The following is a 25,365-nucleotide window of genomic DNA, read 5'->3' on the forward strand; positions in this document are numbered from 1 at the left end:
CTTTTCTTTTGTGATAGGCAAAGAAATTTTATGCGTCTCAAATGAAAGGAAATTTTAGGAGGATTAAAACATGGCTTTCTATCGCGTCTGTAAAACGGTAGACGTACTGGTGCTGGTAGCAGTATGGATCACTTTGCTTTGATCTCCAGCTACCTACGTACTCTGGTAAGACAAGCATGTGTAGCCTGGCCTCGCTGTCCAAAGAAACAAAGGGAAAGCCGGGGTCTTAGCATTAGTACTGTATTTGAGATTAGAGCTAGTAGTTAACAGACATGATCTGCACTGATCATGCATGAGAAATTAAAGGTCCAAAGCTATAGAGCCAAGGAAAGCAAAACCTCATCTTGGCGCGAGTTTGCGTCATGGCCATGCATGTCGGCGTTGTCGCGCGCTTTCCACTTTATTCCGTGCTAAATCCATCATCATCCTCGCAACCCTTCTAATTCCTTCCATGGCCGGACCGCCAGTCTTCTTCTCTCTCTCCCTTAGCTTTGATCATCGGTCTCTTTTTCTAATAACAAAGAATATATCGAACACCATTATGACACCCTGATGGATCGATTTGCCCAAACCCAAGGCCAGTCAGTTAATTGGAAAGAAAATTTGCACATGAGATAATCATGCATCAGTATGTGCATAAACTTTCAGAAAAAAGAAACTTGAGTAATCACATGGCAGATGGATCTCTTGTTCTGCTTTTCTGTGCTTGAATTGATGTTCATTCATGGTTCATCAGGACACCTACGCGCTGTGCCGTGTCTTCAAGAAGAACACCATCTGTGCCGAGGTGGAGGAGCTGCAGGAGGGGCAGTGCAGCATGGCGCTGCTGGAGGGAGCCTGCCAGCAGCTGCTCGCTGGCAGCGGCCACCGCGGCAACAGCCAGGAGTACTACCAGACCCCGTCGCCGGACGTGCCCGTTGGATCCACCTCTGGCACCGCCGATGCTGATGAAGATGCGGACAAGGATGACTCCTGGATGCAGTTCATCTCCGATGACGCCTGGTGCTCCGGCGCTGCCGCCGAGGAAGATAGCACGTCCTGTGTAGCCCTCGCCACCTGATCATCAGCAGGCCGGCAGGAGAGCTTCTTCTGCTCATGGAAATAATTCTCATGATATATAACTACATATTTTTATTTCTTTTTGTGGTCTATGCTGCTGGCTATTAATCAATAATCACCGGAGTGTTGAAGGTGTAAGATTGAGCAGTAATAAGGTATATAATCATCCTTTTGGGTTCCATCTTCTAGTGTATTGCTGGAGCTTGGAGGACTGGTGCCTGGAGGTGAAGGCTGTTGGAATCCTTACTGGAGTTGAGTTCATAAGGAGGGTCTATATTTATGAAGATAGGGACAATCAGCTTGAATTTGTGTTTTGCTTCTTTTTTTTCATGTCTTTCTTGGTTTTCATATGTACTATTGTTCTTGTGTGGAGGACTTGTCCCTTTTTCTGTTAAAAGGAAGAATGAAGCTATGCCATTGCGTAGCAGTTTTGTGTACTATGATAAAGGTGGACAAAAATATAACTGTTTTTACCTGCCAGAAAATTGCACGAGTCTGATCCAAGTGTGGTGTACCTCTGGTTCTGATGTGTCCAAGTAATGGCATCTGCAACTCAATACAACGAAACAATAAACACAATGCAAGTAATAACTTGTTTTATACATACATTATATACCAAGAGGCAACTTCTCAATAATAACATGCTAAAATGTACTTAATTTTACTGAAACCAAAAACAGTCAATGTTTCGATATAACAGAGTTTACATATGTACATTCATGAGAAGAGATGGCCATGAAGATAACCATCACTGAAGAATCGTCAGAATAAAGGACTAGTGATATAATTCCACTAAGAATTGAGTTCGAAAATTTTCAAAATTATGTTATACTTCTATTTCAAAAAGGCATATTTTTTTATGTTTCATAGCTAACTGGTTTGTCGTTTCAAACATGCCTTCAAATGCCTAAAACCCTACCTTGTATTAAGTTAGAATTTCAGTAATATCACATGCACATTAATAACTATACCATATGTTCCATTACATGCTTGAATTGCAAGGCATTAAAAGTTCTATTCCCAAAGGGTTGAGGGAATACTATTCTGGAATATCAGAATGTCAATCATAATTGCAAGGCAAGTTACCACATGCTGTTGGCAGTAGCCCTAGGATGTCAATCAGAATCCTCACAAGTCAATAAATATAAGCCCACAGCAGCTTTGTACTCCCAGCAAACATCGTAAGTCCAGGACTGTATTTTTCACAAACCGTGTACTGCAACAAAGTATTGCCCGGGTGGTGCTGCAGCAGCAACTCCTTTTACCACATGTTCAAGAAAGATTCCTTGTAGATCTCAGGCGAAAAACAGTAATGATGTATCATCTTTATGAGCATCGGCCCTCACTGGTACCAGAGAAGACAGAACTAAAGTTCAGTAGTTCACCTTATACGCGTCTTCAATCTGAATCTTCTTCGCTGCAAGCGTGTTGCCTCTGCATTTTTCAGAACATGCCGGTCAATAGTACCCTTAAACCGTCTCACCGTTTGGGTAGTCGCATCACCTACAAAGTATTTTGCAAATCTACATTTAGCAACAGAAATTGCTTTAGACCACATGCATCTAAAGAGATGCCCTTCTTTCCTGTAAAATTGGGTAACACTACTTGCTGGCCTCTTTACATGCTACCTGCTTCGTTGTCATTGTAGTGGTGGGAAGTTAAGAAGAAAAGAACAGTGAGTTTTTTAACAGCATATTTATCTCCTGCAAATTAAGGTTGCAGTATACATAAAATCTATCTTGGGTTGAGACTGATCATTTGATCTTATCGATCAAACGTATTTCATTCAACAAAGAGAGATTTAGATTATTGCTGTCAGTTTCAATCAATTACAGAACATACTCAGCTTTCTGATCAACTTATGTGTCTGGGGCAATTATAAGTTCGGCCATAATTGTGTTGATCGATATGAGAATCTAAAGATAAAAGTTCTGTCTGATCTAGATGGCTAGATGGCTAGCGATGCAAGCTCATTGACACTACAGAGCCTCATGGCTACATGAACCTTTCCTTTTCTTTCTCCCTTCAGAAACTTTCTGTTTTACAATGCCGATCCCAAGACAGATACATGTGGCCACAGCTCCCTATCCTTGTCTTTAGTCCTCTTCTTCTCTACGACACTTCAAAGAGACTTAAGCTTGTGAGGCACAAAAACATGTTCAGTGTGAAAAAGAACATGATCTAATGCAGGGTCCAGGCGGGCGACGTGGTGACAACTTTCTCATTCTGATACAGCCCTCCACAACCTAACAGCATTGGAGATCATAAAAGTGTGTTATCCATGGGAAATACAGAACAAAAGTCGGTCCCGCTAAAACAAACGAAAAGAAGATCCTTCGGTGCTGTAAGACGTCCAGAGACCGCTTGTGTGAGAATCTTGGAAAGAGACACAGCTACTTGTAGGGCAGGCTTTGAATCATTTCACGGAGGAGCTAAAGAGCGCAGCGGCTAGACGCGGTAGGGAAAGACAAAGGGGAAAGACAAAGAGAAAGATTGGTGAGAAAGGAGGCGGCGAACCAGGAGATCATGGCGCCGGTTGGTCTCCCCCCAGGCTTTAGGTTCCATCCAACTGATGAGGAGCTTGTGAACTATTACCTCAAGAGGAAGGTCCATGGCCTCAGCATCGAGCTCGACATCATCCCAGAGGTAGACCTCTACAAGTGTGAGCCCTGGGAGCTAGCAGGTAACCTGACATTTGAACTCCATTGCGTTGTTCATCCTGCTAACTAGCTACTCCCTGACTCCTGATTGAGCTTGGGATATCTTCTTTGTTTTGGAAGAGAAATCATACCTTCCTAGTAGAGACCCTGAGTGGTACTTCTTTGGGCCAAGGGATAGGAAGTATCCAAATGGATGTCGAACAAACCGCGCAACTCGAGCAGGCTACTGGAAATCGACTGGCAAAGATCGGTCCATCAACTACCAGAAGAGGGCAATCGGTATGAAGAAGACGTTGGTCTTCTACCAAGGTCGAGCTCCTCAGGGGATCAGGAGCAACTGGGTCATGCATGAGTACCGCATCGAGGAAAGTGAATGCAATAACACCATGGGTGTTCAGGTTACTCCTTCATCCTCCTCAATGCCAGTATCCGTTAAATCATTGTGTTTCTTGCTGCATTTACTGAGCTCAGGGTGCAATTCAGGGTACTCAAATCTGACCAATCTTGTAGTAATCATACCTTGAGATAGGTAATGTTTTAAAGACTTTTGTTTTGAATAAAAACTAAAACTGCTAGAATAAAATTTAAAATAGAAAAGATACAGTCAAAAAAATAAAATAGAAAAGGAAAATATTAGCTAGGGCATACTTCAGGGAACCACGTTGTTTATGCATGGAGTGCATGAAAAGTTAGGGCTCTTCTCTCTTTAACCCCCATATCCATCACCATAAAGAGTTCCTTGCTTCCATGGATCATTGCTACTTTACAAAGTACAGCAGAAGTTCTTCTAATGGGGCACACATGGTACACTTTATGGGTGCTCTTGATAAGACAAATTTAACATCCAGTTCTTCGTTTATGGAATGAAAACTATGCCGTGTGACTGTACAGTGGGAGAGGTGCAGGTGCAGCCACCGCCTCATAATGCAGAGTACACATAACCTAGGTCTTTTTTGCATGTTGATGCTACCTTAAAGCTTAGACATCCTTCAGTGTGGCCCAGTGCTGTGTCGGTGGCTTTTCACTTTATTCTCCATGTCCCACTAATACTTTACTTAGTAGTTAAACTGAACATTACAGATGATCCCATGTTTATTGTAGATTAGATGGGAGTGAACACCGCTTTTTCTAGCTAAAAACAATACATCCATTTGATATTTCTATGAACTATTTATAAAGCAGTACTTCTGTAGTATTCCAAGTCTGTGAATGAACTTGGTTACAATTTAGGCCAATTATAGCACAGCAACTAGAGCACTATAACTGTTCATGAGTGTGGATGATTGGTCATGGTCTAAGACAACTATTCTGCTGCAACATTTTTTCATAAGTGATTTACATATCAGTTGCCACTGTAGATAATGCTAAATTCTGTGGATTCCCAAAATTGGAAATAAACAAGATGTTTTAGCTAGAAAATCTCCTGAATTTTATTAGCAACCAAATAGCTAATTGTAAGTCTTACAAAAAAAATAACAAAATAAAAGAATGCTGCAAACCCCAATCCACATGTATAAACATACGACGTTATATGAATGCATGTGCCACACATACCAAAGCAGCAAAAGTCCCGAACATAATGAAGCATCATCATCCACACAGTTTATAAGTACGCACATGTGTGTAAAGCAGAAAGTTCAGCTTAGGAAGCACCTTATTTCGATTGAATTTTACATGGCATTAAGTTTCTATTCATATGGTTAAAATTGGGATCTGCCCCTGATTCGTCCAAAATAGAGAAGGATCCTTCATATGAAAATTTAAAAAAAAATACTGTTCATCTTGTTATTTTACAGGACTCATATGCACTATGTCGGGTATTCAAGAAAAATGAGCCAATTGATGAATTTGAGAAGCAAGGGGAATGCAGCACATCACAGGCTAAAGGAAATCAAGAACAAGTTACAGACTTCGAGGATGCTGGAGAGTCCTCAGGTGTGAACGAGAATGACAAAGACAACTCCTGGATGCAATTCATAGTGGAGGACCTGTGGTGCAGCAACAAAACGAAGTAATGAAGTAGAGACAACAGATTGCTCAACTTGATCTAACCATACATTCCTGCACTAGTTATACAGTCTGTACCGTTGTATATGTTTGATAAAAACACTTCTCACTTTGGAGAGTATGAACACTTAAGTTTGGACTCTGATTGTTAATGTAGGCTTATACTTTTCTTCTTTTGGTGATGTAATATACAAATGGAATTTTTTGTACTTGGACTCTTCATTTAGCTACCTGTATCTGTCATCCAATGCAATGATTTTTAGTGAAAGCACTAATACAAAATCAGAAACTTACTTTATTGTATATCTTGTCTGGTGCACAGTTTTCATGTTCCTAAACTCGTTATCATATCAGTTAACAATGTCTTTCAGGAGTATCATTCTACAATGAAGGGAGACCGTACCAAAGTTACTAATCTTATTAGCAATCATCTTTACCAATAAAGATTCCAGTATGGTCATCAGACCGTACTGTCATCTCAGCGATCTTATTCATCAATAGCCTAAGCTCGGTACAGTTTCCAGAGTGTTTTCCTTTTGATTTGTCTTGCTAGGTTAGTTTAGATTTGTGTTGCTTTTGCTTTTGGTTTCGGGGTTTTGCCCTGTTTAGTACTTTGCGTCTTCTTTGGCGTTCTTCTAATACACAAAGACACGCATTTAGATGCAGGTTCAAGCAAAAAAGTTGCAAGTTCTGACTACCTGTTTATACATATAATAGTACTCGTTTGATAATTTCAAGGCTGAACTCTCAGTATTAAGACAGTAATAGAATGCTTGGATACATAACTAGAAGGGTAGCAGTAGAACCAAATGTTTGCATTTTGCACCTTTGGCTCCACACTGGCTCGTTATCTACACGGTGCATTCAGTTCATATCAATTCACCAGCCAATGAGATCAACTGTTTCTTACAAGCACTCAAAAGATAGGACCAGATCAGTTAGTCAAAATCTAAATTCAGCCAAAGAAATCAGCTGCTTCTTATCGCAATTCGAAAAGTTGGCAGATAGTCAAAATCTACTTTCAGAAAAAGAAAAAAAAAGCAAAGAATCATCAGCTGGTCTGCTGTAATCATTTTAAAGGATGTCACGCTGTCAATATATGTACTTCAGAAACAAGCAAAGACCAGCTGCTTCCCATCACAATTGAAATGGTCAGGTCAGCAAATCAGGTCTGGAAAGTCTTAATTTGTTGTTTTAATTTGAAGAAAAAAATGGTGAATTGATTCCATAAAGCAAGTATGAACTCCCCGGAGTCAAAGTCTCGAAATGGGCATATCATTTCTTATTTCTAACTTGGATCCAACTGACAGAGGAGACTTTAATGTAGCAAAGCCATGGATATAGTAGTGATCATGAATTTTTTTGGAAGAGAAACTAGGCAGGTAAAAGGAGATCTGCACCAAGAAATAGTACGCAATCCAGGCCTCCAGAGTCGTCAGTGCCACGGTCACACCTCTGCCTTCTACTCTGCTCAGCTCCAAACTGTTCCGGAAGCAATTACCGTCCGACCTTGGAAGAGGCGGCCACGCGATGCACCCATGAGCCTGACGAAATCACCAACTCAAAACCCAGAAGCAGTTGGAGCATCCGCGCTGCTGACGGGCCGATGAAATGTTACCTTTCGGCTCTCCGTTTCTGGGAGAGGAACGGTGATTGCAGGCATTATTCGAGGGATTTCGAATCAGCATTTCACAGTTCAGATAGAGAATTTGGAGCTCGAACTCAGAAGATGGGTCAGATCAGGCAGTCAAAATCTAATCTCAGCGCAAAATATAAGTTTCTTATCACAATTCAAAAAGTTGCCAGGTAGTCCGTATCTACTTTCAGAAACAAGCAACGAATCAGCTGGTTTCTGTCACATTTTGAAGTCTGCCAGGTAGCCAATATCTGTATTTCAGAAACAAGCAGCTGCTTCCCATCACAATTGAAACGGTCATGTCAGGAAATCAGGTCTGGGGAGTCATAATTTGTTATTGTGATTTAGAAGAAGAAAAAAATGATCGGAAGCCTGCCTAAGTATTAGCGCATAAAAATCAGGTCTGTGGAGTCTGAATCTTTCATTGTAATTTTAGACAAACTGACGGGAAGCCTTAGTTAGTAGTAGTACTAGCACATGCAAATTAGGTCTGGGGAGTCTTAATTTGTCATTTTAATTTTAGAAAGTAAAAAACGATCCAACACTGCACATACAAGTTAGAATCGATTCCATAAAGCTGGTATGAACTCCCACATAGGGCAGCACATATCTTAGTACTACATTAAACTTAGATCCAATTCACAGAGCAGATTTTTAATGTGCCAAAGCCATGGAATTAGTTGTAGTGATGATGAAGACAGCAGAGGCAGGGGTAAAATCAGATGGGTACCGAGAGATGATTGCAGGAGCGGTGAAGCGGGTCGGGCCAGTGAGCACGCGATCCAACCTCCTCCTCCGTCGCCGGGGGGCCGCGTACGATCACGGCTCTGCTCCAAACTGTTGAGATTAGAAGCAACTGGCGTCAGAACAACTCAGAATAGGCGACAACGCCAGGCATTTCAATTCAGCCTCGGGTGCTTGACGAAATTCGATGAATCTTTGGTCGGAAGCGGTTGGAGGGCTCGTACCTGAGCCGCCGCCCAATGGAGGAGGTATTCTTGTCCCTCTCCGTTCTGGGCGAGGAGCTGTGCACGCAGAACTAGTATTCAGAGGGATTTCGAACTGAGGTTCCGATCAGCTCGATACCGGCATTCAGCGTTCAGCCACAGAAAATGCAGAGATGGTTCGGATGATCGTACCTACGCCCCGGCGAAATCAATGCCGAGAGCCACTGTTCGGGTCCCGTCTCCATCGTGCAGTGGCTGGATCTGGGTTCCCCCGTCCTCAATTGCGGGCGGGGCGGAGGGATTTAGAACTGAGCTCTGAATCTGCTGGAAGTGGGCATTTGACGGCTAAATGCATTGATGGATGGATTGCATCGCAAACGATAGAATCAGCAGAACAGATTGCAGGGCAATTGAAGGATTAAACTAGTGAAATTCCCATTCCATTCTACCGAACCAGAGGTTCAGCTCGACCTAATACATCCAACGGACACAGAGGACTACAGCAACAAACAACAGCCAGACAACAACGACTAACACCCAACAACAACGCGGCACGAACCCTAAAACATCTGCTAGCAACTTCTCTAATCTGGCGGAGCAGCAGCTCAGCCCCCGAAGCCGTAGAGGGTGCGTCCCTGGCGCTTGAGCGCGTAGACGACGTCCATGGCGGTGACGGTCTTGCGCCTGGCGTGCTCGGTGTAGGTGACGGCGTCGCGGATGACGTTCTCGAGGAAGATCTTGAGCACGCCGCGGGTCTCCTCGTAGATGAGGCCGGAGATGCGCTTGACGCCGCCGCGGCGCGCCAGGCGGCGGATGGCCGGCTTGGTGATGCCCTGGATGTTGTCGCGCAGCACCTTCCGGTGGCGCTTCGCGCCGCCCTTGCCCAGCCCCTTGCCGCCCTTGCCGCGGCCCGACATCTCCGGCGAGGCTTGTGAGGTTGACGACTTGTGTTGTGTGGTGGTGGTTGGCTGCGGTGGCGGATGATGATAACGGGGCTGGGAGAGGTGGGGAATTTATAGGCGCGTGGAGTTGGGAGGGGAGCGGGGCGCGATCCGCGTGATGTGGGGTGTGGGCCGTCGGATGGGGATGGAGGGCTGGGATGTGTGGAGGAGTGGTGGCGCGGATCGGTGACGTGGCGTGGAGGTGTGTTTCTTCTGTGAGGAGGTGGTGGGGGTGCTGGGATGCGAGGATGGCCTGACAGGTGGGGTTTTGGCTTGGCTGGACGGGTTTGCGCGGGGTGCTCTCGTGGTTGCGAAAAAATCGGATGGAATTTTGAGGTGGCGCCGGGATTGGGCCCGTCAGGTCGGCTGCCGGTTTGAATTACACACAAAATTCATGCAAAACTGAACAAATTTTGGCAAAAATATGGGCTGGCCGAGGGGGTTTCATTAATTATAGGCGAGTTCGATAGATTTTTGTCGGATTCGGACGTATACTCGAATTCGGCATTGAAACATAATGAATACATATATGTACATGCGTTCTGCATGACGAAGTGCATGTAGAACACCGTGTAGTCGCCGCGGGACCGCGTCCGTGGCGTCGAGCGCAAAGGCGAGATGGGCTCGGGTTTCACCGGCACCAGGGACGGCGACCCCGAGGAGCGCGACGCTGAGCCGGAGGAGGAGGTGGTGGAGCCCATGCGCCTGTGTGTCCACAAGGAACCCCGGCGCGAGAGGCGGAGGGCAGGGCGAGGGGAGGGTACCTGAGCTGCTGGGAGTTGTCGGCCTCGATGTGCTCGAGGACAGCATTCAGGGTGCGCCCCGGGGCGCTCCATCACCGGACACGGCCGACTGCGTTGTTGCGTACGGGCGCCGGTGGAGGGTTGTCGTAGGCCGCCGCCTCCCGGGCGTGACGCGCCTGGAAGTGCTGCATCTGGCATGGTTGTCGTGGAAGTGCTCGAGGAGGGCTCGCTCCTCGTCATGCATGCCGGCGAGGACGGCCTCGATCTCCGCTTCCATCTCTGCGCCCGCAGGCGGCGGCGGGATAGGGACTCCGCCGGCGCTAAAGCGCCATCCCGGCGGCGCGTGGAAGTCTGGTGGCGCAGGGTAGCCGGCCTCGTAAAGGAGGTGGACTTCCCATAGCTCGAGGGACCTCCGGCCGAACACATTCGCCACCGCGTCGTCGCCAGGAAACCTCTCAGCCATCACTGGAGAAAGGAGAAGAGAGATAATGGGAGAGGAAGTGAAGTTTTTCGGTTACTCCGACGAGATCCAAGCCTACGAATAAAGAAGAGTGGGTGAGAGGGGTGTAGCCACGCGGAGTAAAGGCGCAAGAAGCCCGGCGATCGGTGGCACGCCATTACTCTTTCGAGTCTTCCCCGTACGCTAACCGACGACAGCCTCCCCGCGACAGAAAACGAGGAGATAAACCATGCCAGATAGTTCACTTCCCATGTAATTCATTGATTTCCCGTGCTTTTCTTGTCGCCGGAGCCCCGGTTGCTCCCCAGTGTGTTGGGATCAGCCCGGGATCGCCGCCTGATAAATTGGGCCTATCCGACGAATTTTGGGCTCCTGGAGGGCCAAGTGGGAGGAATATATTCCGCCAGCGACAAAAATATGCCCCACGTGGAGCTCCTGGGCCTGAGTGGAGATGCTCTTATAAGGTGTAGTACACCATTGTGTGCATTCTTTATGAAAATAGGAAAATTTAATTTTTGCATAATTTTTTTAATTTTTATATAAAAAAATTAACAATTGAATTATGCATAACAATGGTTATTACTTAATCATTGATGTTAATTTAAGTAATTGTTTTAAAATTTAAAATAATAAACAATTGTGATATCACGGAATAAGGGTTAATTGGATTGATATGGTAGTATTATCAACAAGGTGTCATTTATTTCATCGAAGCTCAGATCGGAAAGTTAGACCATGAGTGTAATTTAACCTAAGATTAAGTGTAGTTAAAGTTAAAAATGATCCATGCGAAAGATTAACAAAAAAGGGTAAAAATTGATTTTTTGTTCTTAGAAAAAGTCGAGCGAGAATTACCAACGCCAAATAGGTCTATGCTAACAGTGTATTGTGCCAACAGCACCGTGTGGATGGCCCTTGTGCTGATGGCTTTTCTGGCTGTGCCGATGGCCTTGCTTGTTTCCCCTAGTGAGCCAATCTGACCTAACTTAACAAGTTGAATCTACTTATAAAGTTGTACAATATCCAGTAACAACGTGTTGCGTATCATCTAGTTACTTCACTGCACCATAAATCATATATTGTTCATTACGTTTAGCATACTTAACTAGGTAAAAATATCGGTAAATAATAAAATATTTTATCCCATACTATCATTTAAAAAATTCTTTACATTAAATCAAATGTTTTTTTGTTTCAAATGGAATTTTTAAATTAATAATCCTTAAATATAAGGAAAATAAAAAATCCTTTGCGGATCAATATCTACTTTTAGCTAATGCATAGATTAATTCTTTTAAGTGCTATATATTATGTATTTGTATGCTTTCGTGGTAATTAGGGTGTTCTTATATTTTTGGTAGATAACTCTAGAGCATACGTGTCTAACAAAAATCTTGATATATATTTATGTAATCTATGTTTGCCTATTTGAGATGTTATATGGTATATACGTGCAAAGTGTTCTCACATTGTTGGCATCACTGATTTTTGTTTCATCTTTTCACCGATAAAAAAAGATGTACTTGTTCCCGAGATTCAAAGCCTGAGAGATATGCACCGTCTTTTACACCATGGCATCACTAATATCTAAGGGCATGTACAATAGCGATATCTTAGCAGTGCCATGTAGGATAAATGCTGAGGTGTAAGAAATAAAAAGATAAAAAAAGACTTTGTCTTATCTTAGTTAAGAGATGATCTCTTAGCACAATCTCTCTCACCAAATATTTTGGATATCTCGTTACTAAAGATAAGACTAAAAAAAACCCATTGTAAACTTTGTTATATCTAGATTATGTGGCAGGGTTAAGATAAGATTGTCTTATCAACCATTGCACATGCCATAAATTTTAATGAACTTAACTCAGTATATCACAAGATTCCTTAAAAAGGTAGACTTGATACAGTAACAAAACGTGATATGTACTAATTGTGATGCAACTATTTCACTGAAATGTAGACTGCTAGCTTTTTGGGACCATCAGTGATATCATTAGGTGTCTTCTCTCATCTCTTTGTGACCTTCAATGATACATTATGTCTAGTGGTGTCACAAAACAAAGCGCATGCGAATATTCCAGAAAGCCATGCAGGTGGCGTGGTGAAGCGCGTCTATTCGTCGAGTTATCTTTATTGGTAAGCAATAATCTCTTAGATAATAGAAGATACACTTTTTTTATTTCTCTCTCCTTCACCTCAACAATGATCTTACATGACGCTATTATGATAACATTGTCGTTGGTTTTCTAGCATCAAACATGCCCTATGAAATTCTCCCTCCGTTCTATACAAATTATCTAAGATTTATCTAAATTCGCATGTATCTAGTTAGATTTGCCTAGACTAGATATATCCGAATCTAGACAAAGCTCAGACAAGTTTCAAGGATGGAGGGAGTACACAACATCTGCCCATAGCTTTTTGAGGGATAATTTTAAAAACGAATCAGAAATACTCCTCGAAATAGGCTTTCGTCCCGCTATATTAATATATAGCAACCAACTGATACAAGGTAGCAACTACTGTTGGGGAAAACAACACATCAAGCCCAAAAGAAAGAAGAGAGAAAATATAAAAGAATCTAACGCCCGACACCGGCAGATCTCCGGCTGCGCGTTCGGTTAATATGGTTAATTCGGTTCGGTTTATTTGGTTATACGGTAAATACGGTTTCAATACTTACGATTACGTATAAAAATACAATTCGGTTTCGGTAATAACCATTAAATTTCGGTTCGGTTTCGGTAATAACCATACTAACCAAAATTGACGCGAACTTTTGAATAACTCATAAATTTTATGAATATATATATCATATTATTTTATTTTTACGATGGAACTGAATGTTTTACAAGAGGAAGATACAAAAATGTAAAAAATCTGCGGACGAAAATAAAAACTGTGCAATGTTGGTACTTGAACTCAAGACCTATTCTCATGTAAGGCTAAACTGCACGTCTAAACCAGCATGCTAGAGCGTATTCTCTGTATGGAATTTAATACCGACTCTATATAAAAGTATACTGCAAAGTTTGGCTGGGCCATCAAAGAAAAATGTTCGCTGTCTACTTAATTCGGTTTCATTCGGTTAAACCAAATTATTTCGGTTTTAAACCGAATTAACCGTTTGTCATACGGTTAGCTATTTTGGTAACTGTAACCTAACCTATAACTGAAAAAAACCATAATTTAGTTACGGTTAGGTTTTTTTCGGTTCGGTTTTCGGTTTCAGTTCGGTTATGCACAGTCGGAGGCAGATCGACAAAAACGAAGATCGTCAACAATCGTTGCACCCTCCGGAGAAGTCCCACCGCTTCCTAGCACATTGAGTCGTCGCATACCAAACAACACCTTCAAAAAAGAAGCGATGATGCCGCCGACACTGTCCGGATTGGGTAGGGGTACCCAGACGCTCTTCAGGAAGAAAGGACGGCACCCGCAGGCGTTACCGTGGCGGTGTCAAACAACCCGGCAGGGATTTCTCCCGATCTTCTGCACCTCTAATCCTAGAGGGCAGACAACCTTCTTTGCTTCGTACGTACTAGAGGGCAATATATTCTCCCCTGAAAGCATCTTCTTTATTATTTTCAGTAACTTTTCAAATCCCTTGTCAGAAGTATCATTCTCTGCCTTTCATTGCAGCAATTCCAGTGTGGTACCCAGCTTTTTCTGGCCATCTTCGCAATTTGGGTAGACAACAGATTATTGTTATCCTCTAACATTTTTTTTCAACTTCAACCTCTCCTTTTCACTTCCACAGTTTATCTTCTCATCAAGAATGGCTCGACCCAAATCGTCATCGGGCTCATAAAAAATGGGCTCATCAAAAATGAGCTCTTCTTCAGATTCATCTCCCCCCCCCCCATTGTAATATCACCATTTTCGGTGAACATAGGATAGTTGTCATTATCCTCTTCTTCTTTATTGTCTTCCATTATAACCCCTCTTTTTTCGTGGTTGGTCCAACAATTATAGCCGGGCTTAAAACCGTTCTCAAGCAGGTGGGCGTGAAGGGTTTTTGAGGTAGACTAATCCTTCATATTCTTACAGGTACTACATGGATAATAAATGAAACCATTCGACCGCATGTTTGCCTCAGCCACGTTGAGAAAATAATGCATGCCAGTAGTGAACTCGGGATGGCATCGGTCACCGTACATCCATTGTCGATTCATCTGCATTATATAAGTATATCAAAAATCATTAATTACACAACATCATGAATGTATGACTGACCAAATTAATTAATATTCAAGTTCATCACATAAAACTAAGTCTTTTTATTAAAAAAAAAAGAGGCTCACCGAGGTGGTGCCGGCTAGGGGACGACGCTGGCGATCCACGGCGGTGAGGACGGGAAGGATACTAAAACCAACAAATCATACTTTAATTTAAGCTCAAATTGCATATAAAACGAATGAAATCCCTAAGTTAGGCATTTCATCGAACACCTTGCTAGCACTAGAAAAATGATACGAGTTAAACTAATAAATAAATGAGCTAAATTAGAAATGCTGCAAGAAAGGATGATATTGCTAACCCTTATATAGATGGGTATCGCCAATCTTGACAAAATAGTGGAGAAAAATGAAGATCTGTTTGAGTATGAGAGGAAGGAAATATTTAAAAATGTGAGAGAAGAAAAAAATGGGAAGAAGTCTTCTTAGCCACGGTACCGTACATTGCCCTGGTTTGTGATTACCGCGGAGGAAGCCAAATGTATATGTATGTATTTCCATGAGCTCATGCCATTTTTAAATTTACGGCCCAAGACGTGACATGACGAAGCAAACTTGTACACGTGTGTTACATGTTGTGTCTTGGCATGCGCAGAAACGTTTTGATTGCGCCACTGAAAAACCATTTGAATATTCGAACGGGAATGACGCCATTTGCAGCAGAAAACTTGTCAAAAAAGAGACAACTTCGACACGCATGAGGAATAACCAGGCACCTTGTTTTGTCCATTGTTTTCCCAAGAGATACCATGGGAATCTAATCTCCGAAAAGCACAACCGATAAGATGCTACTCAAAGTCTCAAACCATCAACCAATCAAGCACAAGCACGGCGCACTTTCCCTTGATCTCTAGCGCACAGTGTAGTGCGTGAAGAAATGCGTGATCATTTCATGCCATGTTTGAGATAAGCATTTTCAGTTTCCCGACGAACACACACGAATAAAGAGAGCATTCGCTACAGTACCCATGGGACTATGAGCAACCTAAACTCGCGGTTACGTGTCAGCATGGACGTGAACACGACACGTATGTAATCGTTGGCGATTTGAGAATGGAAATGTGAAGGAGACATGATGTGGACACATGAGCTGGCCGGATGAACGGTCGAGTGCTTGTTGATGCTTTCTGAACTTGCCGTTTTCGACAGCATTAGGAGTGACACGTCGCCTTCAGAATTCAGATGTGAGTAGGGGACGATAAAGCACCAGCCATGCTCCCCGGACTGTTTTTAGTACCGGCCGGACCGCCGGAGGGTGGACTCGTCTCACGTATCGCGTGTGCAATTTACCAACATTTCGTTTTTCATTCTTCTTTACGATGCACCGACAACCCAACGAAAATATATAATTGTGCGTGGGGCATATATAGTTTTGGTGGAACGTGCATGTGATTTGTGCAACTACCATGCGATTTCTTTAAGCTAATTATTCAGTGCTCGTTGAGCCTAACTAATTAAGCGTACATGGTTGGAGCATGAAAGGTGCACGACGAGCTACCAATATTGCTGCTGAGATTTTTTCTTTTGACGAGCGTGTGTAAGAAAAACCTAATGCGGAGTAGTACTTCTTTAGATGAACCTAGCACTAATTTGGTTAGCAATATACTATGAACTGCTATCATAAAAAGTGGATCAGATGGAGTACTAAATTTAGGCCAAAGAAGTAGTATATTTAATTTAGGCCGGTGTGTTGGTGATGATGCATCAACACATGAACAAAGAAGCCCATCCCAAATGCAGTAGTACCATTTTCTCTAACCCGTTGTATTTATTTATATCATTTCTACCTCTATTTCAAAATGCCTTACATATAGATTTAGTCAACAGTTCTAGGTTTGACTAACTACAATGTCAATCAATACAATATATATTTATAATTTATTTATTCAATTGTGAATATCCCTTTCCATATATTTGCTCGAGCTTTGTAAACTTAACTTTTGACTAAATTTATATGTGATGTATTTCGGACAGAGCGAGTAGTTTTGGATCCATGGCACGATGAAAAAGACCATACATATAGAGGTTGTTGGAGAATCCATCACATTCTTGTGAAAAGTGCAGGTATTGGAACATTTACTTACATCATTGCCACTAATCTGATTTACTTCTCCAAGTCAGCGAAACATTGCATCATGTGCATTTTGACGTAAGGACCCGCTAATAATGTAGCACTTGATATGAAAATGCGGTAAAGCTAGTGAAAACACACGGCACACTCAACTATAGCTTTATTTCACAATTTTAAAACTTACTTTACTTGGTGAATATGTTTCCATCACTATGTCATAAGACACAAATGATAGAGTTCGAGTTGTTTCTCTTGCACCATATAGCCGATTGCACTTCCTATTTAGAAAGTGGAAAGCCAAAGCATGAACACAAACAATTCTTACACACCTTACATTTACGGCGGGCGGCTGTGGTATAAGATTTCGGCTCAATGCCCATTGTTTATCTAGCAACACATAGTTTAATGCACCTGCGTTCCTTTAGGGGAGTTCAGAGAGTGAGAGCCCAAACAATCAATTAGTTATGAATGAGAGTGACCATATATAAACATGCCTACACGGATGATGCATATGTATACCATGTGTCTTCGTAACAACGAGGTCCCATTTTCCCAATGCGGCCCATGGGCTTGTCTCACGGGTGGCTCTCTACCCCGACCTCCACGTCTCTAACACCGTGAACCAGGCGAGAAACACAGCGTCACGCCGTGGCGGAGACCACAACGCCCTATAAGAGAGCACCACCCAACTCCTTTTCTTCCCATCGGCGTCTCATTTCGCCCTCTCGACAGGAGATCTCCGATGAAGGAAAAAGTGTGACTAAGTTGGTATGTGCACAATCCTTCCTTCATTGCAGATCTCCTCTCGCACGGTCGAAGCCTCAACAAGCTTAGATGATCACGCGATCGATCCCCCGCTTCTCTTTCTCCTATATCTGGGTAGGCGCGCGGTCGGCGTACGTTCGGTTCGGTTGCATCGGCCAACTAACCAACCCCTAGCTAGATCTGGGGGAGAGAGAAACGAGAGGGGTCGATCGGTTACCTGGTCTCGTCAGTCTTGGCAACTGCGACATGGATCTTCTATTTATTTTTCTTTTCTGCGGGTATGTGTTGCAGATATACTAGCCGGCCGACGCGGAAGAGGCGCAGAGCCGCAAGGTTGAGATCTCTGTTATTTTCTTTCCATTTCTTACCGATGCAAATCTCATGTTCAAGTATGGCCGCGAGATCGATCTAGGATATCTATCTATTTTCTTTTCATTTTCTAACATCGAACCTTCACGATTCGTCGATCTTTACTGGTTAGAAAAACACGATTATATTCGAGAGAGATATATATTCTGCTCGATTTTTCGGTTGCTGTTGTTACTACTACCGTAGTAGATCGGAAACACGACACTAGTGGAAAGCTCACCAATTTTTTTTTTTGATGGAGTTTCATCATTTTATTATTATTTTTAATTATGAAAACTTTACTATACTCCAAAAACGCCTACTGTCTTTGTGCCAGCACATTTCGCCTGCCCTTCACGTTTTGCCAAGATTTGTAGACACTTTTCCCGTAACAAATCCCGGATCCCGACGCCGAAGGTCGCGGCGCCCGCACGCTTCGCGTCCCACCGCCGCCAAGCAGAACCGGACCGGACTGGACCCAGACTGGCGTCCGACCCGGCGAGGCCACTCCGCTCCGCCGCCACGCGTCCGCCGCGCGCCGTGAGCACATTCCGTCGCCTATTCCGTCGCGTTCCGTCGGCGCGCTTTATAACCGAGCCGCGCGCTTCCCGTCTCACACACACCACCACCACCTCACCACCTCCAGTCATCTGAAATCTCCTCCCGTCCTCTCCTCCTCCTCCGCTTCCCGAAGCCTCCCGGATCGCGATGGCCGCCGCCGCCGTCGCCGCCGCGCCCGACGCGAAGATCGAGAAGTTCCGCGACGCCGTCGCCAAGCTCGACGAGATCAGGTGCCCGATGGACCCCCCACTCCCCTCCCTCGCCCGGATCTAGTGCTAGTTACTGACGCTCATGCTTTCTCTGGGTTTGAATTTCGTCGGTGCCCGCAGCGAGAACGAGAAGGCCGGCTGCATCAGCCTCGTCTCCCGCTACCTCAGGTAAATGCCAACCTCCTCCTCTCCTCCGCGCTCCGCTACGCTCGTCGTTTCCTACGGTTCGTCGCCTGCTCGCGGGGTTTTCTGACGGCAGCGTGTGTTCTGGCAGCGGCGAGGCGGAGCAGATCGAGTGGAGCAAGATCCAGACCCCCACCGACGAGGTCGTGGTGCCGTACGACACCCTCGCGCCCGCGCCCGAAGGTGAGATGCCTGTTTGGGTGCTGCTTCTTCAGGATCCGATTCGAATGTTCAGCGAGTGAGTGAAGGCTCACACTGGATCGCGTTTTTGTTGCTGCAGATCTCGACGCCATGAAGGCGCTGCTCGACAAGCTCGTCGTGCTCAAGCTCAACGGAGGCCTCGGCACCACCATGGGCTGCACCGGTCCCAAGTGAGCACCTCGCACACCCTCTTCACACCTTCGATCAATCGAATCACCTTGTTTATCTGCACGCCGTTGTGAAGCTAGATTTCGACAGTAGAGCAGTTCACTTTCGCTACCAACTGGTAGATGCCATGATGGTTTGCTCCTGCGATCCTGCTTATGATTTCCCCTGTTCGTTAGTTTTCTGGCTGTGCCGTGGTTTAGCGCACGCCTTTTCGCGCCTACAAATGTTTTGCTAAACGTGATGTGACAACTTCGACATCACTTATGCAGTAGTATATGGCACCCGTCTTTCTGTTAACTTTATTGCCACTTGTCGTTTTGGGATCCAAATGCTAAGATATATGATGATATTATTCTTGTCACTTTCAAGATCCCGTACGTGTTTCTTCCTTCGCTTGATACGCTGTGCCTCTGATACGTGTACATCAAATTAGTCATGAACTTGCTGTTGAATACTCATCATGTGCTCTGGTACGTCTAGATCGAATTAGTCATAGAATTTGTATTGACTATGCCTGCTCATTCTTGCTGTGATATAGTATTACATTATTCTGACATGGTTCACTTAAACTTGTTCCCTGATCAATAACAACAACGCTATCAATGCTCTGCTTTTTTTTTGTTATGTCCTGATTTGTCATCAGTGAACTGCCGAATGCTTGCACTACATGATCATACACTTCTTTTCTGCGAACTAGATGCCATGTTGGTGTGCTCGTGCGATCGTGCTTATGATTTACTCTGTTCCTTAGTTTTCTGGTTATGCCCTGGTTTAGCACACCTTTTCGCGCCTACAAATGTTTTGTCAAATGTTGATACTATAAATTAAACATCAGCTATGGGCTTGTGCAGTAGTATGGTACCCATCTTTCTGTTAACTTTATTGCCACTTGTCGTTTTTGGATCCAAATGCTAAGATATGATATTATTCTTGTCACTTTCAAGATCCCGTACGTGTTTGTTCCTTCAGTTGATACGCTGTGGCTCTGATACGTGTACATCAAATTAGTCATGAACTTGCTGTTGAATACTAGTGTGCTCTGATACTCATAGATCGAATTAGTCATACAGTTGGTATTGACTATGCCTGCTCATTCTTGTTGTGATGTACGTAGTATTACATTATTCTGACATGGTTCAGTTAAACTTGTTCCCTGATCAATAACAACAATGCTATCAATGCTCTGCTTATTTTATTTTTTTATGTCCTGATTTGTCATCAGTGAACTGCTGCATGCTTGCACTGCATGATCATACACTTGTCTTGTGGACTGTGTTCTAACACAGCCACTGAATCATGGATCCATCCAAAATGGAGTTGTGGTTGACTATGTACATGATTTACTTCACTATCTGCTTGACATACCATCTCAATATTTGTCGTGCGATCCTGCTTATGGTGATTATCATGATTTTCTCTGTTCTTTAGTTTTCTGGGTGCGCCGTGGTTTAGCGCACACCTTTTTGCGCCTACAAATGTTCTGTCAAACGTGATGCTATAACTTAAACATCAGTTGCGGGCTTATGCGGCAGTATGGTCACCGTCTTTCTGTTAACTTTATTGCCACTTGTCTTTTTTGGATCAACATACTAAGACATGGTATTATGCTTGTCACTTTCAAGATTCTGTACGTGTTTGTTCCTTTGCTTGATATGCTGTGGCTCTGATATGTCTACTTCAAATTAGTCATGAACTTGCTATTGAATACTCATGTGCTGCAATAGGTATAGCTCGAATTAGTCATACAATTGGTATTGACTATGCCTTACATTATTCTGAGATGATTCACTTAAACTTGTTCCCTGATCAATAACAATGAGGCTATCAATGCTCTGCTTTTTTGTTTATTATATCCTGATTTGTCATCAGTGAACTGCCGCATGCTTGCACCGCATGATCATACACTTGTTTTCTGGACTGTGTTCTAACACATCCCATGAAACAGTGATCCTTCCAAAATGGAGTTGTGGTTGACTATGTACATGGTTTACTTCCTTCACTATCTGTTTGACATACCGTCTCTATATTTGGCATGCCATCCTGCTTATGGTGATTATTATGATTTGCTCTGTTTGTTAGTTTTCTGGTTGTGCCGTGGTTTAGCGCACACCTTTTCGCGCCTACAAATGCTCTGTCAAACGTGATGCTATAACTTAAACATCAGTTGTGGGCTTATGTGGTAGTATGGTACCCATCTTTTTGTTAACTTTATTGCCATCTGTCGTTTTTCGATCCACATGCTAAGATATGGTATTATTTTTGTCACTTTCAAGATTCTGTACGTGATATGCCGTGGCTCTGATACGTGTACTTCAAATTAGTCATGAACTTGCTATTGTATTCTCATGTGCTCCGATAGGTATAGATCGAATTAGTCATACAATTGGTATTGACTATGCCTTACATTATTCTGACATGATTCAGCCTAACTTGTTCCATCAATAACAATGAGGCTATCCTTTTATGTTCTGATTTGTCATTAGTGAACTGCTGCATGCTTGCATGGCATGATCATACACTTGTTTTCTGGACTGTTCTAACACCTCCAATGAAACATTTATCCTTGCAAAATAGAGTTGTGGTTGAATATGTACATGATTTACTTCATTATGCACACAGAATCAATGTTGGGCATACCAAATATGTTATATTTTCCCACTCCATGCTTTATAATTACCTTCTGAAACAAGTAATTAAATTGCCTATTGTGTCTTGCAGGTCTGTTATTGAAGTTCGCAATGGGTTCACATTTCTTGACCTTATTGTGATTCAGATCGAGGTATTCTTAGTTTCTACATATACCTTTTATGCAATGTCTGGGTGTAGTGTTCAATGGTTTGTGGCTGATAAGTTTCACCTCTCTGTAGTCCCTGAACAAGAAGTACGGATGCGATGTCCCTTTACTTCTCATGAACTCCTTCAACACGCATGATGATACTCAAAAGGTTGGTACCTCCCTTTTTCAATTTTTATTTAAGGGTAACTCTGAATATTTGGACTCACATGCCTGCATAATGACTTCTCCTTTGAAGATTGTTGAGAAGTACTCCAACTCCAACATCAACATCCACACTTTCAACCAGGTATGAAGTTGGTACTCTATTTCTTTCTTCAATTATGTTGCATTTTACGTCACAACTGTTGTCAGCTAACAGAAAATTGTCCTTTCAGAGCCAATACCCCAGGATTGTTACTGAAGACTTCTTGCCACTTCCGAGCAAAGGGAAGTCAGGAAAGGATGGCTGGTTAGTTATCTCTTAACAATTCTAAAATTGTCATAGCTTTACAATGCCGATGATTTTTTTTTGGTTTGTGTTATTTCAAATACCTTATTTGCCTGATTTATAAAAATCTGAACTAATTTGAATTAATCGATTCAGTTTCCTCAGTTTTTTTTTTTGTGATTTTTAGGCTAATACAGTTGTTTTTGGTTGTGAAGGTATCCCCCAGGCCATGGTGATGTTTTCCCCTCTTTGAACAACAGTGGAAAACTTGATACCTTACTGTCGCAGGTGAGCACAAATGCTTAACCTTCCATATGGGCAGAAAGTTTAGTATGACTGGTTTATTTGTTGCATACGGCCATTGATTTCCAGGATGTTTTGACACATGGTTTAGATCTCCCTTAGACGATATTGTGGTATAATGCTTTTCTAATGCTCCCCTGATTCTTTTCACATCTCCATAACATGAATGCACATTCTTGTCCATCAGTAATAATAAAAGAGGCATGACAGAATGTTTTCATCAAAGAATCTATAGTGAAATGGTGCCCCTGTAAAATCATGTGTTCAGGCTTATTTACTAGCAAGCAAATGGTCTGCATCATGTCTGTTATCCATATCATTAAATGATACACGTCATTGCATTGGACAACCAGTATCTCATTGTCCCAATGGCAAGCACCTTGATGCCATATGAGAGGGAAAGATAGGGTGAACTAGCCAGTATATTTGCAGCTCCATGTTGTGGAAGTTTCTCCGCTACTTGTATTCTCATGCTTATTATATCTGCCAATTTTCTCTCAGGGCAAGGAGTATGTCTTCGTTGCCAACTCAGACAACTTGGGTGCTATAGTTGACATCAGTATCCTAACATGAAGATCAGTTTTGTTCATTTTCAATCTAGTTCTTTTTTGTGTCTTGTACATTCTGCCATGAATTGAATCCTTAACCATCACAGAGATATTGAACCACCTGATCAACAACCAGAATGAATACTGCATGGAGGTATGTAACGATAGCTACTTTTGCAATTGAATTTGGAATTACATAACTTAATTTCTGCATCCATGTTAGGTTACTCCAAAAACATTGGCTGATGTTAAAGGTGGCACCCTCATCTCATATGAAGGAAGGGTCCAGGTATAGTAATTGCTTGTCCAAACTTGGCTGACAGTACTTAATTACCTTTTTCTGCTTGTAACATAAAAATCAATGGCTATGCTGTAATTTTCAAGTTGCAATTTTAAATTTGGACAAGTTAAACATGCTATGCAGCTTTAAATATTTTTCTCTATTATTGCGTGCAGCTCTTGGAGATTGCCCAAGTCCCTGATGAGCATGTAAGAACCCTCTGTGAGTCGTGCTTTTGTAAGCCATGAGAGTTGTAAGAGGCCAAGAACTTATGAATACTTCCCTTTTGTGCATTTGGTCAGGTGAATGAATTCAAGTCAATTGAGAAGTTCAAGATATTCAATACCAACAACCTGTAAGAAACTTAAGCTGTTTCTTCCTTTAATTAATAATTAATAAATAATGACGTTTGTTGCTAACGGCTTCTGGTATCAGGTGGGTGAACTTGAAGGCGATCAAGAGGCTTGTTGAAGCTGATGCACTTAAGATGGAGATCATTCCCAACCCTAAGGTACATCCTTGTTGTGCATTTTCTGTTTGATTCTATTCACTTGAATTTATCTAAGCAGTTAGTTCTTACAGGAAGTTGATGGCGTGAAAGTCCTTCAGCTAGAAACTGCAGCTGGGGCAGCGATCCGGGTATATAAACAACTTGTCTTAAAATGATGTTGCTGCTCCATCTTGGTTTCTTTCCTTTAATTCTGTGCACTGATAGTATTCCTTATTCTAGTTCTTTGAGAAAGCAATCGGCATCAACGGTCCCCGCTCAAGGTTTCTGCCCGTGAAGGCTACATCAGATTTGTTGCTTGTGCAGGTAGATCTGATATTCTCTCCATGTTTTTTGGTTCGGCATCATTATGAGACAACTGCTGACATCATTTTTTGTCCCACAGTCTGACCTCTATACCTTGGTCGATGGCTATGTCATCCGCAACCCAGCTAGAGTGAAGCCTTCAAACCCTTCCATTGAGCTTGGTCCTGAGTTCAAGAAGGTGATAGTCAAAACCTTTGCCATTTCCATTATGCATTTTTTTTGTCAATTAGTGGAAACAAAGCATACAGAAGAGCAAATGGTGTGGTGAAACTGGAGTGTTGTTCTGACTGTCTTTTTGTTGACAAATTGTAGGTCGCCAGTTTCCTGGCCCGGTTCAAGTCAATCCCCAGCATCGTTGAGCTCGACAGCTTGAAGGTCTCTGGTGATGTCACGTTTGGCTCTGGCGTCGTACTCAAGGTGAACTTCCAGTCAATGTTCTCCTTTTATTTACCCTGTCAGTGGCGAAAGGATGCAGAACTGCCTGTTATATATGTCTGTTCCATCTGTCTGCACACCTCTATGTTATTGGCTTGTGCCCCCTGACCTGACTTCGACTCATTACCAATGCCATCTGCAGGGCAACGTGACCATCGCTGCCAAGTCCGGAATCAAGCTGGAGATCCCAGACGGAGCTGTGCTTGAGAACAAGGTAGGCATTCACATCCCAAACTATCAATCTGAAACTTGTGGTTCCTCCGCCCTATATGCTGTGACACATGTTCTTCTTTTCTCTCCAGGACATCAACGGCCCGGAGGACCTTTGAGCGACGCTTGCTCACCATCCCGGAAGCCTTCCAGTTCTCCTTCCCTGAGTTAACAACAGTCTTGTAATTTTCGTGTGCATTCCGCTGTGGGGTTGTCCTGTGGGAGCCCTGTTACAGAATAATTGTAATCCCCTCTGTCCATCTGCACTTCTGTTCTTCCTGGGTGGGTACCAGGGACGTAAAGTTCTTTTGGTTAAGTGATATGCCATAGTTTTATTTTCATGTATGTGCTTGG

General features: G+C 43.0%; 5 protein-coding genes across 6 annotated transcripts; 3 read left to right on the top strand and 2 right to left on the bottom strand.

Moving 5' to 3' along the window:
• Window positions 1-6: 6 nt before the first annotated feature.
• LOC127325913 (uncharacterized) lies at window positions 7-8,746 on the bottom strand. Of its 2 annotated transcripts, XM_051352743.2 has the most exons (7): window positions 8,502-8,746; window positions 8,331-8,387; window positions 8,093-8,199; window positions 2,445-2,562; window positions 1,534-1,605; window positions 339-511; window positions 7-194 (listed from the first exon to the last, which is right to left on the bottom strand). In XM_051352743.2, exons 1-6 carry the CDS (start codon window positions 8,552-8,554, stop codon window positions 496-498), a joined length of 423 nt encoding a protein of 140 aa, XP_051208703.1. In that variant the 5' UTR covers window positions 8,555-8,746; the 3' UTR covers window positions 7-194; window positions 339-495. The 2 variants fall into 2 exon arrangements, 1 of the variants encoding a protein (XP_051208703.1); XR_011745815.1 differs by lacking the exons at window positions 7-194; window positions 339-511; window positions 8,502-8,746 and adding an exon at window positions 554-1,089 and having other exon boundaries at window positions 8,331-8,482.
• On the top strand, window positions 737-1,301 carry LOC139831144 (NAC domain-containing protein 54-like; the record flags this gene model as incomplete). The annotated part of the gene is given in 1 exon segment (XM_071820498.1): window positions 737-1,301. A coding segment is annotated over 1 exon segment (324 nt), but the record flags the coding sequence as incomplete, so codon positions are not given.
• LOC127325912 (NAC domain-containing protein 54) lies at window positions 3,375-5,972 on the top strand. Its single transcript, XM_051352742.2, has 3 exons — window positions 3,375-3,742; window positions 3,840-4,117; window positions 5,516-5,972. Exons 1-3 carry the CDS (start codon window positions 3,586-3,588, stop codon window positions 5,732-5,734), a joined length of 654 nt encoding a protein of 217 aa, XP_051208702.1. The 5' UTR covers window positions 3,375-3,585; the 3' UTR covers window positions 5,735-5,972.
• On the bottom strand, window positions 8,720-9,295 carry LOC127325915 (histone H4). Its single transcript, XM_051352744.2, has one exon. It carries the CDS (start codon window positions 9,224-9,226, stop codon window positions 8,915-8,917), a length of 312 nt encoding a protein of 103 aa, XP_051208704.1. The 5' UTR covers window positions 9,227-9,295; the 3' UTR covers window positions 8,720-8,914.
• Window positions 9,296-18,478: 9,183 nt separating this feature from the next.
• LOC127325905 (UTP--glucose-1-phosphate uridylyltransferase) lies at window positions 18,479-25,356 on the top strand. The gene is made up of 21 exons (XM_051352733.2): window positions 18,479-18,666; window positions 18,766-18,813; window positions 18,920-19,011; window positions 19,109-19,199; window positions 21,916-21,976; window positions 22,065-22,142; window positions 22,230-22,280; window positions 22,369-22,442; window positions 22,637-22,709; window positions 23,226-23,283; window positions 23,380-23,426; window positions 23,496-23,561; window positions 23,729-23,761; window positions 23,855-23,907; window positions 23,988-24,063; window positions 24,135-24,191; window positions 24,283-24,366; window positions 24,446-24,544; window positions 24,679-24,783; window positions 24,944-25,015; window positions 25,104-25,356. Exons 1-21 carry the CDS (start codon window positions 18,584-18,586, stop codon window positions 25,128-25,130), a joined length of 1,428 nt encoding a protein of 475 aa, XP_051208693.1. The 5' UTR covers window positions 18,479-18,583; the 3' UTR covers window positions 25,131-25,356.
• Window positions 25,357-25,365: the final 9 nt, after the last annotated feature.

Source organism: Lolium perenne, chromosome 5 (assembly GCF_019359855.2).
Source record: "Lolium perenne isolate Kyuss_39 chromosome 5, Kyuss_2.0, whole genome shotgun sequence".
In the NCBI taxonomy this organism is placed as follows: Eukaryota; Viridiplantae; Streptophyta; class Magnoliopsida; order Poales; family Poaceae; genus Lolium; species Lolium perenne.

What these genes read in the sequence shown, in the direction of transcription:
- LOC127325905 (XM_051352733.2), top strand. Translation starts at nt 18,584, where the DNA reads ATGGCCGCCGCCGCCGTCGCCGCCGCGCCCGACGCGAAGATCGAGAAG. An exon ending in ATGGGCTGCACCGGTCCCAA is followed by an intron (nt 19,200 to 21,915) that starts GTGAGCACCTCG and finishes TGTGTCTTGCAG; the next exon opens with GTCTGTTATTGAAGTTCGCA. An exon ending in AAGTCAGGAAAGGATGGCTG is followed by an intron (nt 22,443 to 22,636) that starts GTTAGTTATCTC and finishes TTGGTTGTGAAG; the next exon opens with GTATCCCCCAGGCCATGGTG.
- LOC127325915 (XM_051352744.2), bottom strand. Translation starts at nt 9,226, where the DNA reads ATGTCGGGCCGCGGCAAGGGCGGCAAGGGGCTGGGCAAGGGCGGCGCG.
- LOC127325913 (XM_051352743.2), bottom strand. Translation starts at nt 8,554, where the DNA reads ATGGAGACGGGACCCGAACAGTGGCTCTCGGCATTGATTTCGCCGGGG. An exon ending in TCCATTGGGCGGCGGCTCAG is followed by an intron (nt 8,200 to 8,330) that starts GTACGAGCCCTC and finishes TAATCTCAACAG; the next exon opens with TTTGGAGCAGAGCCGTGATC. An exon ending in GCTCCTGCAATCATCTCTCG is followed by an intron (nt 2,563 to 8,092) that starts GTACCCATCTGA and finishes AATACTTTGTAG; the next exon opens with GTGATGCGACTACCCAAACG.
- LOC127325912 (XM_051352742.2), top strand. Translation starts at nt 3,586, where the DNA reads ATGGCGCCGGTTGGTCTCCCCCCAGGCTTTAGGTTCCATCCAACTGAT. An exon ending in TGAGCCCTGGGAGCTAGCAG is followed by an intron (nt 3,743 to 3,839) that starts GTAACCTGACAT and finishes TTGTTTTGGAAG; the next exon opens with AGAAATCATACCTTCCTAGT. An exon ending in ATAACACCATGGGTGTTCAG is followed by an intron (nt 4,118 to 5,515) that starts GTTACTCCTTCA and finishes GTTATTTTACAG; the next exon opens with GACTCATATGCACTATGTCG.